Raw genomic sequence first — 15,073 nt, 5'->3', positions numbered from 1 at the left:
GGCGTATCAGGCAAGCACCAACGCCCTTTCTCCATAGTGAGGGGGAGGAGTATCCAGCATGGGACGTACCAAAGCTAACGTCCCTAGGGTGGGTAATAAGTTGAAGACCCCTGGCCAAAGTAAGCCTGGTGAGATGTCTCCCTTGCCCTGTGGACAGCCTGTAGTACCCTGCGCTCAAACAAAGCCTCCACCGAGGCAAAGGTGTCCAGCTTGTAGTTCCTCACGAAGGGTGAGGAAGAAGACCCTGCGGCTGCCCTACATGTCTCCGCCAATGAGGCCTGTGTAGCCCAGGATGCCAAGGTGGCTGCACTTTGTGTGGAATGTGCTGTGATGGGGCTTGGTGCCTGCATGCCCTGGGATTGGTAGGCTGTAGCAATGCAGGTCCTCACCACCTGCCTATTGTGGTGGAAGTCACCTTTTTACCCAGAGACCACAGATGGTAGGAGACCAACCGGGCCTCGGACTTTCTTTTTGGGCAGGTTCTATCTAAGGTGTGCCACTTCTTCTCTAGGGGGTGAGCAGGGTCCAGACAGAAATTGGGCATGCCCAGGTCCTGTAATTTGTGGAAACATGAACCCACCTTAGGAATGAAGAAGGGTCCAGCCGCGGCACCTCTCTGTCCTGGTGAAAGATGCATAGGTCGTCCTCCATGGACAGGCCCTGCAGCTGTGATGTCCGCCTGGCAGATTTGATGGCCACTAGGAACACCACCTTAAGGGTTAAAAACTTTAGAGACATTGTTCGCAATGGTTCAAATGGGCCCCCTTAAAGCATCCAGCCCTTTATGCAAGACCCAGGAGGGGCACCTGTGTATCCTGAGTGGTGTGAGGTTGGATGCCCCCTTCAGAAACTGCCTTGCTAAAGGTTGTTGACTGAGTGCCTGGGCTCTACCGCATAGAAGCGCTGAGAAATGGCCGAGACTTGTCTCCTAAACGTGTTAGGGTCTAACCCCTTGTCCAGGCCTGCCTGAAGAAATCTGAGCACTAAGGGCTCTATCTCCCTGATGGAAAGTCTTTCCTCCTTCAGGATGCTCCGCTCAACCACCAAGTGGTCAATTGGAGCCATTGGGGTTCCGGGTGTTCCAGTGACCCCTGCCTGAGGGAGAGCCTATCCTGAGGAATCCTCTGCACTCTGTCCCCCAATAGCGACTGAAGGTCTGCCAACCATGGCCTCCTGGGCCAATAGGGGGCAACCAGTACCAGCTCTGCCCCCTCCCACAGAATTTTTGGATGACCCTGGGAATCCGGGGCAAGGGTGAGTAAGCGTAGAGCAGTCCCCGAGGCCAGGGGCCAGGAACCTTCCATCCTTCCAAGGTGGGCAAAATGAGGACCCGGATTGTTGTTGGGGGCGACATGCTGACTCTGTAAACCGCCCAGAGAGGGCTGAAAGCCCTATGAAGCGGTAGATAAGTCTAACTGCTATTGCCCCTTCTGACCCCAGGCTTTGGTACCTGGCATAAACCTTGGGAGCTGGGTGTTGGGGGTGGTGGCAAATAGCTCGACTTCTGGGTGGCTGAGGTGGTCCATCGCCTCTCTGAAGATCACCGGGTGCAATCTCCACTCCGAGTTGTCCACTTCTGCCCGGCTGAGCCATTGGCTCTGATGTTGTCCCCCCCCCGCTATATGTTCCGCCCTTAAGGAGAGAACATTCCATACGGCCCACTGACCTGGCCTTTTGGCCTCCCTCATGAGGGCCTTCGACTTGGTCCCCCCGTCTGTTGAAGTGGGCCTTGGGTGCAATATTGTCTGTGGGGGCTGGAAGGTGTCTGTCCTTGACAGAGTGGTGAAATTTTTCTAGGGTCAAGAGAACTGCCCTGCGTTCCAACCAGTTGATATTGTGAGTCAGTTCTGTCTGGTTCACTGTCCCTGCACTATCTGGTCTTGTAGGTGGGCGCCCCCCACCCTCCGAACAGGTTGGCACCTGTGGCTACCGTCACCCGGTCTGGCGTTCTGAAGAATTCGCCCTTGGTTATCGCCGGGGACGTCCACCCGATCAGTGAGCGTGGGACTATTGCCGGGAGAAGAACCCTGGCCTGGGAGTAGCTCCTGTGCCTTTGCTGGAATGGCAAGGGAACCCTTGTAGGTCTCTGATGTAGAGACGGGCCCAAGGAATAATGCCAAAGGCTGAGACCCTGGTGCCTAACCATCTAGACCATGTGGCTAAAGGCACCCTGTCTCCCTTGATTACCTGGATGACTAGTCGTCTTAGCGAGCACTGTCTTTTGGGTGACAGGAATATCTTACCTGCCACTGAGTCTATCAGAGCCCCTAGGTGAATGAGCCTAGTGGAAGGGTAGAATTGGCTTTTAACCGGATTCCCCGAGAACCCGTGCTCCCTCAGGAATGGCAAGGTGATATCTAGATCCCCTAATGCCCCTTCAAAGGATGACTGTATGAGGAGGTCATCTAGGTGGCCTAGAATCCTAACTGGAATCTGCCTCCAGCTCGCTGCTAAGGCAGCCATTACCTTGGTGAAGTCTTGCGGGGAGGGATACCGGCCGAAGGGCAAGGCCTGGTTATGGGAGTGCTGCCCCAGATAGCTGAACGTGAGAAACCTCCTGTAATCCCTAGTGATGGGAATGTGTAAATAGGCCTCTGTGGGGTCTATAAAAGTGCGGAAGTCTCCCTGTCTGATTCCCTCCAAGATGGAGTGGAGGGAATGTATTTTGAACCTCCTGTAACGATTGAAGCGGTCCCGCCACTTCAGATCCAGAATTGCCCTCCATCCCCGATGTCTTGGGGATTCCGAAAGGGATGGTGTAATGCCCTTGGCCCTGCTGTCTAGAGGCACTGGCTGGATGGCTCCATGTCCAGCAGGAGTTGTATAGCTGCATCAGTAATCTCCGTGCCGGGTTATTTGAAACCGGGCAGCTCTGGAAAAACCCCAGGGGTTTAGACAGGAGTTCCAGAGCCGGACTGTGCCTCATGGTGTTCTGAACCTACTTATCTGATGAGGCACGGTCGCAGCAGTCGGTGAAGTATGCCAACCGCCCCCCTAGGGGGGGGTGACTCGGTTCTGGCCTTAGTTTTTGCGGGAGGGGCATTCCCCCCGCCACATCCTCCGCTCCCTCGGAAGGGCCGCTTCTGCTGCCTGCCCCTCTGCTGCCTATCTTGGCATCTCTGCCTGCCGGAAGAGCCTCCTCGTAATGCCTGGCACCTGAGTACCCCGCCCCTGAACCCCTGAAGGGATCCTAACCCCAAAAGGAGGACCCGAAGTCTTGTCCCCGGGAACAGGGCCGTCTGGAGTAAGGCACCGTCCTGAACTGTCCTCTCTTAGGGGCTGTGGGGAGATCCTTCCTCTAGTCCTTATTCTCGACCAGATAGGGGTCCAGAGCGGGTCCAAAAGGGACATCTCCTGTGAAAGGAGTGGATGCCAGGCGCCACCTGTGGTGAACCTCTGCCTGCCACTGTCTCAGCCACAGCAGCCTGCGAGATGCAACAGTGGAACAATTGCCCTGGAGGCAAGCCTGGTTGCAGACAATGAGGCATCTGCCACAGATTGGATGACCGCCCCCAGCTTATTGATGTCCTGGTGCGCTCTGACCTCGGTAATGGGGATGCGTTGTTGCAGCTCCTGCAGCCAGAGCAGAGGAGACCTGTTGAACAATGAGGCGGTGATGGCGGCCTTCACCGCCCAGGCAGCTGCCTGATGCCTCTTCGGAGGGTGAGGCCCGCCTTCCTGTCTTCCCACGTCAGAGCCTGCTCAGGTTCCCCTGGCAGAATCAGGGGTGTTGCAGAGCCAAAGCCAAGGCGCCCCTGGTGGGTGGGATAGCACCCCCTCCATGTCTTGATCCACATTGAAAAGGCCTTGTCTGTGGATGTGAGCATGGGAATGGCCCCTTGGCACTTGACCGATTCAAGAAAGGCCCTGGGAGTTGGCACTGTGTCGGTCTCAATGGCCTGCTCCTCAAACCTGGTTTCTGCAGAAAACCCCCTGCTGCTGAGGCGGTGCCTCTGCTGCTCTGTTCCCAAGCCTGGCGGCTGCTTAACCCTTAAAAAGGAGTGATTTATATAACAAAGGCTGGAACCACCCGGTGAAGGTCAGCTTGGGGGGGGGGGGCAAGCCTATGTCATTGGATAGGTCATCCTCCCTGACTTCCCCCTCCTCACAATCCAGCTCACTCTCCTCCCATGATAAGGCTGAGGAGCTAAGCTGTCCTTCCCCTGGGTTTCCAGCCCTTCAGGTATCCTAGGAGAGGATGCCACTGAGGCAGCATTTGAGGCTGCTGCAGCAATGTCAGGCATTGCTGGAAGCCCTTCATCATTATGTCTGAAAATTGGGGGCCCCTGTGGTGCTTGCTGGCTGGGGGCCCTTGCCTGTCTGGGGGGGGTGGCAGAGGCTGATCTCAGGGAGGCAGCATGGGGGAGGGGGATTGCCACCTCTGAGGGAGACCCCAAGGACTAGGGGTGTCAAAGGGGATTCTTGCCTGCAAATGGTTGTCTCCCCTGCAGTCCCACCTGCTGTGGGGCCTCCAGGAGCCTTTCTTTTCTTTCCCTGGCATGGGATGGATTTGAGGCCACTTGCCCTCTTGCAAATCTGTTCCAGTCTTTAATGCCTCCTCCTTTCTTATTTAGATGGCTTGGGAGGCTTGTGACTCCCCCCCCCCCCTGCTTTCAGCTCTGCCCTGGGGGGAGGTTTTTTTTTTTTTTTTGGTCTCTGCCTTTCCTCCCCCCGCCCCCGCCTGTTTCCAGCTCTGCGCTGGGGGAGAGGTGCTTCTTTTTGTCTCTGCCTTTCCTCCCCCCCTTCTCTGGGCCGCCTGAGGGGTGGTCACTAACCTGGTGGGACTGCCGGCTGTTGTTGCCAGTACCTGTGTCCTGCCAGTCTCCTGTTGCCTCTGGGCGCCGCCATCTTGGAACACATGGTCCCTTATGGCTTCAAGATGGCGCCTTTGCCAGGAGATGAAGGCGCCCCTTTTGAATATTCTGGCTGGGCGGCTTGTGCTCCGAAGAGCTGCGCTGCTGCCGTTTTCTTCACTTCCCATGCCGCTGGAGTCCTTGCTTTGCCCGTGAGCCCCCTCCAATGAGGTGGGTCACGTACCAATGGGGCGGGCGCTCCGCGTTTGCAAGGCTCCCTTCCAGGGGGCGGGGGGGCTCCGCGCCGTCCTAGCCTGTCCCTTCTCACGATCCGCGGCTCTTGGGGAAGTCTCCGGCGCTGCTGGCGTCCTTGCAGCCGGGCGTGCCTGCCAGAGGCTTCTGCCCTCTGTCTCCTGCTCACCCGGCAAATTCCTGTCTGAGTGTTGCTTTTCTCACTCAGCAGCCTGGGCGGCGGGCCGCCCACTGAGGGGCTTTTGGCCGATCCTTACAGTCCCGGGAGTTGCCAGCTCGCCTGGGATGCTGTAGGAGGGAGACACTGGAATTTTCCTTCCTTTTCTTTCTTGAATATCTTCGACCTGTTGGAGATCTAGGATGGTCAACCGTCCATTTGAGTGGACTGAGTCTATAAACTGGGCGGAGCCTGGTGGACCAGAGGCTTATACCAAGAGCTCTGATGACTCAGTCCAATCAACGAGAGGATAAAGTCAACCCATGCTGGATACTCCTCCCCCTCACTATGGAGAATAAGCCTATCAACATGCAACTCATATTGAACTGATTTTCTACAGCAACGGTACAATTCTAGCACTAGTCATGTCTTATTTCCCATATTTCTTGATTGGCAATGTTAGAATGTTGCAGAATATTTGTGAAAGTTTGTAGTTTGTAGTTTTGTAGTTTTATTAGAATTTGTAGGCCGCCCTTTTCCCTGAGGGGACTCAGGGCGGCTCACATAAAACTGGGAAGGGGGGGATACAGACAACAAAATAGAGACATATACTAAAATGGCAAACAACATACATTCATCATTCGGGAGGGGTAACTATCCTTATCCCCAGGCCTGACGAGCGAGCCAGTTCTTCAGGGCTGTGCGGAAGGCTTGGACGGTGGAGAGGGTACGAATCTCCACAGGGAGCTCGTTCCAAAGGGCCGGGGCTACTCCTGAGAAGGCCAAGGATTAAGGCAAAGTCGATCAAATCATATGTTTCACAATGTTATTTACCTTTGCAGAGCCAGGGTGGGTATGGCCTAGGTGGGACACATCCAGCCCGTGGGCCGCCAGTTTGACATCCCTGGATTAAGGGATTGGGATCAGGTAAAAGATTATCTGAATTGGGTTTATGTCTGTTTAAATCTAATACATGAATACTTTCCATGTGATGCCAATAAATGCCAATAATATTCTTGAACTTTAGAGTGGAAACTATCAACTTCCGTCCCTTGATCTTGAATTACTGGCTGCCACTGCATGCAAAGTTGCAAAGTTTTTATTATTGCCATTGCAACTAGCTATGTCTTTCTTTGGTATATATCACAATCTTTCAAACAAAAAAAGGCTCATTTCATTACCAAAGCATTATTAGTTCAGCTCAAATTTCTTCTTTTGGCCATTAGCTGCCAATAAATCTTTACTGAATGAAAGTTCAATATGGTAAAAATGGAACTAAGCCTCAGAAATGATAGTGCAGCAGGAAAACCAAACAATTGGAACTTTTCAGAAGAATTTATTGCCTTGTCAAATTTATATGGTTGCCTGTCTCACAGCAGGTAACTCTGGATGGCACCTAATAAAAATACTCTATAAAATCAGTTAAAAACTATGAATATAAACAAACAAAAAACCACAAGAGGGAAAATATATATAGATCAGAGGTAGCCAACATATATATAATAGATAATACAGCCAGCACATAGGTTCCCTATTACCAGGAGATCCAAAAACTTGCTGAAGTTTAAGGGCTTTCTCCAGGGTTGAGGCTAACTTCCCCTCAGGAGGGTAAGGGTTGATGTTCCAGGAGGTGGGTCCCATGATAAGATGGAACTCCCATCTTACTACATATGCCTCTCCTGCTGGATCTGATGGGGCAGGTAGAGATAACTGGAGAGGCAATCTCTCAGATACCTGGCCCCCTGCTATGTAGGGCTTTAAAGGTCAAAACCAACAACTTTAAGTGGACTTGGAAGCAAGCTGACAACCAGTGAAGGGCTATTCAATGTATTGCCCTTTTAGAAGCCTATACTACCACATTTTGCACCAGCTTTACTTTTCAAGGCCACATAATATTCATTTGTTTGTTTGCTTGCTTGTTTGTTTTTGTGTGGCTGTCCATCACACCAAGTGACTATGGTGGTGAATAAAATTTAAAAAAATAAAAAACAACTGATACAAAACTTAAAATACATAGGATCTGAGAATAAATCACCCATCCTAATTACTAAATTAACCATAAAACAAGTTCCTGAACATACTCAGGACTAGGCACAGAGCCAGAGTTATTTTTTTAAGGATTTACGGAAAAACAGCAGGACTGGGATCATTCTGTTCTCTGGATGGATAATGTTTCTCCTTAATTATATAATTCCCATTAAAAATAAAATAAAGTAATAAAATGAAATGAAATAATAAAATATTACATATAAAATGCAATAGCCAACAAGATTAACTGCTGATATTCTACATCAGGGGTGTCAAACTCAAGACCTCTGGCCAAATCCAACCCTTGGGGTGTATAAATCTGGCCTGCGGGGCCGCCGGGGTGCCTCTGCTGACCAAAACGAGACATTTGGGGGGAGGGGTTCTGTTCTGGATGATTCTCTATACAGAAAATCATTGGGAAAACATTCAACTAATCACCTAAGAAAAGCAAAATACTCAAATTAAGCAGCCAGACAATGCAATAGAATGTGATTTCAGAATATTTACCTGGCAGTCTAATTAGCTTGTATTCAAATAATAGTACAATTCTGTGCCATGCTACTTTACACTCATTGCTTAAGACAGAGCAACCTGACCACTGTCCTTCACACTTTGGTGACTTCCAAATTATACAATTGTAAATGTATTCTATCTAAACTGCCTTCGAAGATTGTTTGAAAGTTCAACTATGGAAGAATGCAGAACTTGCATATTTATGAGGCTGACTGATCTTCATGTATATTTACACCAAAAAATCTGTAGTGATTGCCAATTCAGCTAAAACCCATTCACCTGAACCCTGAACTCCTAATATTGAGATTAATAGGCTTAAACCAGTTGGATCCCAAACTATTTAACAGATCTCTCTTCCCTTGCATTCTCCTTTCCTTCATCTTCCAAGCATGTTCTGGTTTCATCCCACTCCAAATTCCATTAAGTGGTTAAGTTAATTTCGAATAGGATTGCCTGTAACAATTTCAATGTTGTAGACACTTTGGTCAAGATGTAGGTAGATTTTTTTTCTGACTAAAAAAAAAAATTGTTTTTAAAACAAAAACAAATGGGCAAACACATTGTGATGATAGTACGAGTACCCTGAATAGTTCAGGTACTTTAATTTATGGCAAAATATAGATTTTATTTTGCAAGATGACATCATCATTAAACAGAAACATCTGACTTGGGAAATACGGTCTTGTGACTCATTTGGAAGAACTCAAATATGTTTGGACTTACTTAAAAATTGCAGAAAAAGATACACATGCAGTTATTTACAACACAAGCACAGAAGCATATTTGCTTCAGCATTCACTACTTCATAAGCATGAAAAAAAAGTTCTATATCATGTCTGCTAAAGTTTAGTGTAAGGTTGGTGGGTTCATATTTTTATTTAGATCAAAATGTGATTTGCTTGCGCTTTATTATGGTGTGTGAACCACGTTTGTGACTTATTCAACATTAGCGTTAAGCAAACCACAATATCTCAGGTCTAAATCTTTTGCCAATGACAGGTCTTTGTTTCCATATTAACTTCACTTTCCTGAATTAATCTGTACACTGGAATTCTATAAAGGGAAAGAGAGTTAAAATTAGAGGCAACTAAATGTTCTATTCCACAGTTCAGTGATTTTTAAAGCCAAGAGATGGCAGAACATTTTACAGATATTTCTTCTACAGACCCTGATTCAGTGTATGTATTTCTCCTTACCCAAGTAAACAGTAACATGGAGGACTACTGAGAAGAAATATTCATAAAAGGCATATGCAAAACCAAGAAGTTATAATTATTGGATTGTTTCTTGCCCCTGAAGATTAGCATTTGATTAGGTCAAAGGTTCACGTAACAGTTACCCATTGCTCATTACTTGGGGTTGTTTTGTAGATACCTCTGGGTCATTAGTTCCTTTCAAGGTATGCAAGTCTGCAAAGCAGTGTCAAATGAGAAATGAAAAAAACTGTTAAGCTTGCTGCAGCTGTTGGAAATGCATTTAAGTAATATTGAACAATAGTTATCTAAGGTTTACAATGCACAAGCATATGGAATACTAAGGAAGAAAAAGCTTACATTGGCACTTTTAAATTTTAGTATTACAATGCAAAATATAATAAATATTGCAATATTGCTGTATAATTAGGGATATATTTATATCCTTCAGTCTAGTTTCTCTTCCCCAGTCTTGAGTCATATTAAAAGTTGCAGCATATTATATAAGCCAGCTGGAAGAGCAGGCTACATGTAAATATAGGCAGTTCTATTGGTTTTGTTTTGGCAATTTAAATTTCTTTTCTGTCAATATGAGAGGTTCAGTAGGCTCCATTTGTTTTGCTCAAATTTTTACATCATTTACTTGGATTGAAAACTAATTAAGAATATCATTTTCTTTCACTAACTTTTAAAATGTTATGGTCATTTGAGAAATGGCTCAATTCAAACTTGGCGCCTTAAAATATCAAACCTTTTGTAGTTATATCAAGATGCATAAACAGATGCACATGCCAAACTTGGGAAAACTTAGATGTGCATTTCCATGGATGGGAAGTTTTACCACACAAATGAGATTTGTAAACCACAACAAAAACCATTCCAGTGATTTTCTGGTCTTCAGAATTATTTTCAGAATGGTTTATTATTTGCTTTCAGAATAATGTATCATAAAAGCACAAGATTACAATACTATATAAAAATTTAGGGGAAAAAGAGAACTCATTAAAAGCAGCAAACTAGAACCAGCATCAGAAAGAATATTTACCTATCAGACATAAAATTATTGGACAAAGCAGTGGATATATGGGGAAAACAAAGTCCAAGAGGAAGCTGCAAAGGTTAAGAAATTAGCAAAAGGCTTATTTCTTTCAAAGATTCCCAAAACTGAAAATTTCAACTATTGTTGTAAGTGACCATCTCAGTTTAGGCATGACAATAGTGGGGCATGCAAGGATTTTGTGCAAGAGCTTTTGTGGAATAGATGAGGTGGAATTTTTCCTTCAAGTGCTGTGATTCCTAGTCATGGTTCCCAACAATTAGAGTTGAGAAATGAGCCAATGAATTTTGGCATATGATTATATTGGCATTCAATTTGATCACAACACACAATTTCAGTCTGGTTACAGACAACCTAATATATAATAAAACAATACTAGCATGGAAATGACATCCTTGAAAAAATGTACAGGCACTATAATGCTGTATTTTCATGGTGGTTTCATTAGTGATGCCCCAAGGTTAGCTCTTCAGTTAAAAATAAAAATGTGGGAATTTAGTCCTATAAAATAATCCACATATTAGTAATTCACATATCATTTCACTGCTACAGAATAGAGTAATTGTGAGACAATCACTCTTGATAAGGAAGTCTATGGAGATTCTCAGCCAACCAGGACATGGTTCTCCCAAAAGTGCTGAGACAAACTAGACTTGGTTTTTTTTTCTTGAAGACATTTCGCTTCTCATCTTCATCTCTGAAGAAAAAGCTTCTTGGATGTGAAGCAAAACATCTTCAAAGAAAAAACAAAGTTCAGTTGCCTTTTGGGGAAAAAAAGAAGCTCTTGGTAAGGAAGTTTCTCTTTGGCAAAGCAAACCTTGCTGGTCAGAAAGCCAAGGCAAAGATCAACTTTTTGATAAGGCACTACAATCATGGCCCAGAAGAGTTCCACACCTGCTGCCCGCTATACCTGCAGATGCTACAACTCACTTCTCTCTGCTTGTGAGATCTTACAACCCTGTTTGGTAAATATTCGGAACCGGGAACCTTCCAAATGCGTTTAAGATCCGTTCCCAACGATGCCCAACTAGCTTCACGTCTGGCGGTTTTGCATTGCCGGAATCCACCTGGAGGGCACCAGTTAGAGAAGGGTGGGCAGTACTTACATAATGGCCATTAACCTTCTGCAACCCCCCGCCCCCCCCCCCCGGAATGGATGAAGTTTTTCTACCCGAGCGCTAACCTGGCGCGAGGGAGGTCCCGACGCCTTCCAAGCCGCGCCAAGGCGGCCGGCGATACCCGAAGGTAAGCAGCCTGGCTAATACACCTGCACGCCTTTGTCGGCCCGTGCGTGCGTGCGCGCGCACGAGCCGCATCCTCCCTCCCCCGTTGCTCACCGCTGGCGTGGGCTGGTCGGGAGAAGAGAGGGAGGGGTGTAAAAACGCCGCGGCTTTCCCATTGGCCGCTTGCCGGAGTGCCTTTCCCTAGCTCGGCTCCGAAGAGTGTGCGAACGATTAGAAAGGGAGGCTGCCGCCCGGAAAAAAGGAAGCGCGAGCTCGAGCAAGAGGGTGAGTGAGCGAGGGAGCGAGCTGGAGGGGCGGGTTTTTCTCCCCGGTCTCTCGCCGCCCCAGCCAGAAGGAAGCTCCCTGCGCCAAGGAGAGGTTCCCGGCGCGCCTCCCCTCCTCCCCCTGCGGCGGCGGCGACTCCGGCAGACGAGTCGGGGGGCTTCCGTCCCTTCCTCGCCGGGTTGCGTCCCTCCTTAGCCAGCAGGAGGGCGGAGAACGGGGCAAGGCCTTCCAGGAGAGCAGGAGCCAAAGAGGAAAAGCGCCAGGCTCTTTGCACTCCTCCAAGCAGGGCGAAGGGGAATGCCCGCGCCTGGCTAGCTGGATTTTATCGAGAGCCGAGCGGGCGGATTTTAGGCGGCGGCGGCGGCTCCTCCCGGTTGCACGTCCTAGTTGACCGGGTAACGGAGGGGGGGAGTTGCTGAGGAATGTGGCGTCCGTGCGGCTCCTGGCTCCTGGCTCAGGTGAAATGGTGGCTTTGGGGGCTCCTGCTTGCGGTGCGGGGAAGAAGGTGAGATGCGCGCGAGGAAGCGGCGCGCGGAGTTTAGGAGGCGCCTTTCTTTCCCCTCGCTCCCTCCCCAGCGAGGCGTTGTTCTCGTGGGGGGGAGGAGAAAGGGGGTGACTTCTTTTTCCCTGGCTGTTGTCTCCATTTCGCAGCTCGAGGCACGGGCGAGAAGAGCCTCTCGCCCGTGCAAGGCGCGCACAAGGGGGAGGAGGACCCCGGGAGAGGCTTCCATTTCTTGGCAGCTGAAGCCCGGTGATTTTTAGAGAGCGAAGTTAACCAGCCGGCCGCCACCCGGGACCGCTCTGCTTTCCCAATCCTGCTTTCTTTCAGAGGCGCTGCCGGCGTGGTGTATGGTGGACCTGTGTGCATGGAGAAAACAGTGACATAACCGCACCCTTCCTGCAAACATGGGCATTTTAACTCGCCCCTTGCTTTTTCCCCCTGTCTCTCTTCTCCAGAGCGTAGCGCCATGCATGAAGTCCTGGAAGATCGTACCAAGGTGGAGGTGATGAGTTGAAAGGCAAAGGCAGTGGAAGCTGGTTGTGGGCTTTCCCTTCCCAGCTATCATGACTGTCTTCCGGCAAGAAAACCTGGAGGATCACTACGAGGTTGGAGAGGAACTTGGAAGGTAGAGTACCTGTTGGGAGGAAAGTACATGGACTTGATTGATTTTAAAGAAAATTGTCCCTAGGGGACAATAGAAATCACAGAGCAAGTGTTTTGGATTGGGAAGAAGGCTGAAGGTTGTGGTGACCACAACAGGACATGGGAACCAATCCGTGATACGTGCACAACCCCAGTAAACTGGGAACTGGCTAAATGCGTTTTAGTCTTCTGTGGAATGTGAAATCAGGCTGCTTGATAGATTGCTGTTTCTGTCTGGCATGTGAACCCAGAAATGTGGGTTAATTGACTAAGCTCCAGTTCAGTTGACCAAGATAATATATATATTGTAGGAACAAAGTCACAGGACTGAACTGTAAATGCGTTTACCATTCATGCATTCCAATGAACTGCTTAAATGCTGCAGATTAAGAGATATGGTATTTTTTAGCTGTTATGTGCCTTTTAAGAGGGGATCATTAGACCACCAATAAAATGTATTACACTGTGGCAAGGAACTGAGCATTGATACTGATGTTATGTAGGCATTTTTCCTGAGGAAAAACTCAATATTCTGATGAAATTACCTCAAAGAAGATTCCAAGCAACCTGCTTTGTTGAAAAATACTGGATTGAAGAATATTAAAATTATGTTTGTTTTATGCTGAGAGTAACTAACTATAAGAACAGTTTGCTTGATCACAACCTTAGCAGTGAATTGTTAGTGGATGTTGTAGAACACAAATTTGTATTAATCTGCTCTGTTGCATCTTAAGCCTTAATGTGGAAGGTTCTGAATCCAAATATTTTTTTAATGTTATCCATTTTGTAGACACTTGATTATTCTCCAACTATCAGATTTCCCTTATTCATTTCAGTCAAATGTCATATCAAGTAAATTATCATCATTATACAGTGTAGTTTTAACACAGATTCCATAAAGCTTGTTAGTTGAACATTATAACATGCTGGGTGTATAACCTATAGCTTGGTGATAGGAAAAACAAAACTATTGACTGCTGATTATACTTCCATTTTATTTTAAATTTCTGAGTTTAATTGCTGAACTGCATTTGTTTTAAAATGTACAATATTACATTCTGGTTGTCAAGTTATTGTAAGCTTTCAGTAAAATCCCGAAGTGAACAGTAAATGTTTCCATATCAAGCGTTATAGTTCTCATATACCTTCATAATTAATCCATAAGGAAAGTTTATATTGAAAGTTTGCTGTGATTTCCAAGCCATAATGAAAGTAGTATGAAGGTTGACAAGATTATTGAGAACCAGTTTAGCAATTTGGATGTCATGCAGATCAACACAAAAACTTGTGTGGAAACAATAATGATGTAAACAGAAGAAATATACCAACTTGTAGAAAGACTTCTAGCCACCGAACTAATAAGCTATGTAAACTTGGAAATGAGTTCAAATTAACCCCTAGGTTTGGACTTTTTTGAGGATGTGTTTAAATTATGGTCCTCTTGAATTTATTTTTGAGTTACATACAGTTAAGAAAACCAATTTAGTGTGGTGGTTAAAGATACCAGGCTAGAAAAAACCAGTCACATTCTCTCAGCCTTAGGAAGAATGCCATAGCAAACCACTTCTAGAAATGTTGCAAGAAAAGTGCAAGGACTTGTCCAGGCAATTGCCAGGAGTGATCCCTTACTTGAGGGCATGAATTTATTTATTTTTTCTTTCATGTGCAATTATAATACAAAAAAAGACAGTTTTTGACTTTTAATTATCAACACTCAAATTATTTTTGAAACAGGCAATAATTTTACTGTATGTATTGTGAACTGACTGTACACCGAGTACCTTATAGCTACAGGGAAAAATCCAGGCCTCCTTCAAATTAATAAGAAAACAGCAACTAGATGATTAACTTGAATTCTGACATCATTCAAATTAATTTTCTACAGAAAATTATAGCCTATTGTGAAAGTAAAAATAAATTTATCTCATTTTATTCATTGTTATTTTATATGCAACATGTAGCTAATTATAATCTACAAGATAATTGTAGGATTGTTTTAAGCACTGAGCACTGTTTTAAGAATTTCAAATTGTTGCCAGGAGTCTAATGTTATTTTAGAATAGTAATGAGAATGAATTGTAACAGTGTTAAATGTATACATAATTAATGTAAGGAAAGGATTAAAAATTCAGAATGTATTAAATAGGAGATTCTTGAGTTCCAAATACCAGGATAAAAAAAAGTTAATTTGAAAAAAATAATAGTTTGGATTTCCTTTTCTTAACTGCTGCAAAATTTGTAGCGAGCTATATCTTTTTGTTGTTCAAAATTAACTGATGCCGATTTGCTATAAACATGCCAAAACTGCAAAACGCATCTTATTTTAAAAGACAATATATGATTACTAACCAAGTACATTTTATTTCATAAGTTGAAATTTATTTGTTAATCTCTATGGGACATTTTAAAGAGTTGTCTGAAAACTCTT

The 15,073-nt window shown here is 46.1% G+C and overlaps 1 protein-coding gene and 1 long non-coding RNA gene across 3 annotated transcripts in view; one reads left to right on the top strand and one right to left on the bottom strand.

Annotated features, from left to right (window-relative positions):
- Window positions 1-11,275, bottom strand: part of LOC148045405 (uncharacterized) — a 73,816-nt gene extending 62,541 nt beyond the window's left edge. The window contains exon 1 of the long non-coding RNA XR_015696709.1: window positions 11,177-11,275. This is a non-coding gene — a long non-coding RNA (uncharacterized LOC148045405). The remainder of the gene's footprint in view (window positions 1-11,176) is intronic.
- Window positions 11,276-11,386: 111 nt separating this feature from the next.
- The window catches only part of DAPK1 (death associated protein kinase 1), a 70,440-nt gene continuing 66,753 nt past the window's right edge, over window positions 11,387-15,073 (top strand). Inside the window, exons 1-2 of one of the 2 annotated variants that reach the window (XM_087715923.1) lie at window positions 11,387-11,501; window positions 12,459-12,628. In XM_087715923.1, coding sequence (XP_087572049.1) covers window positions 12,567-12,628 — 62 coding nt within the window. In that variant the 5' untranslated portion in view covers window positions 11,387-11,501; window positions 12,459-12,566. Of the gene's footprint in view, window positions 11,502-11,593; window positions 12,007-12,458; window positions 12,629-15,073 lie in introns of those variants that run through there. The other variant, XM_087715922.1, reaches the window with a different exon arrangement.

The sequence above is a fragment of the Thamnophis sirtalis genome, unplaced genomic scaffold (genome assembly GCF_051295495.1).
Source record: "Thamnophis sirtalis isolate CommonGarterSnake01/CBP01778 unplaced genomic scaffold, rThaSir2_p1.2 scaffold_5, whole genome shotgun sequence".
Lineage (NCBI taxonomy): Eukaryota > Metazoa > Chordata > Lepidosauria > Squamata > Natricidae > Thamnophis > Thamnophis sirtalis.
This window is presented reverse-complemented; position numbering and strand designations above follow the sequence as displayed.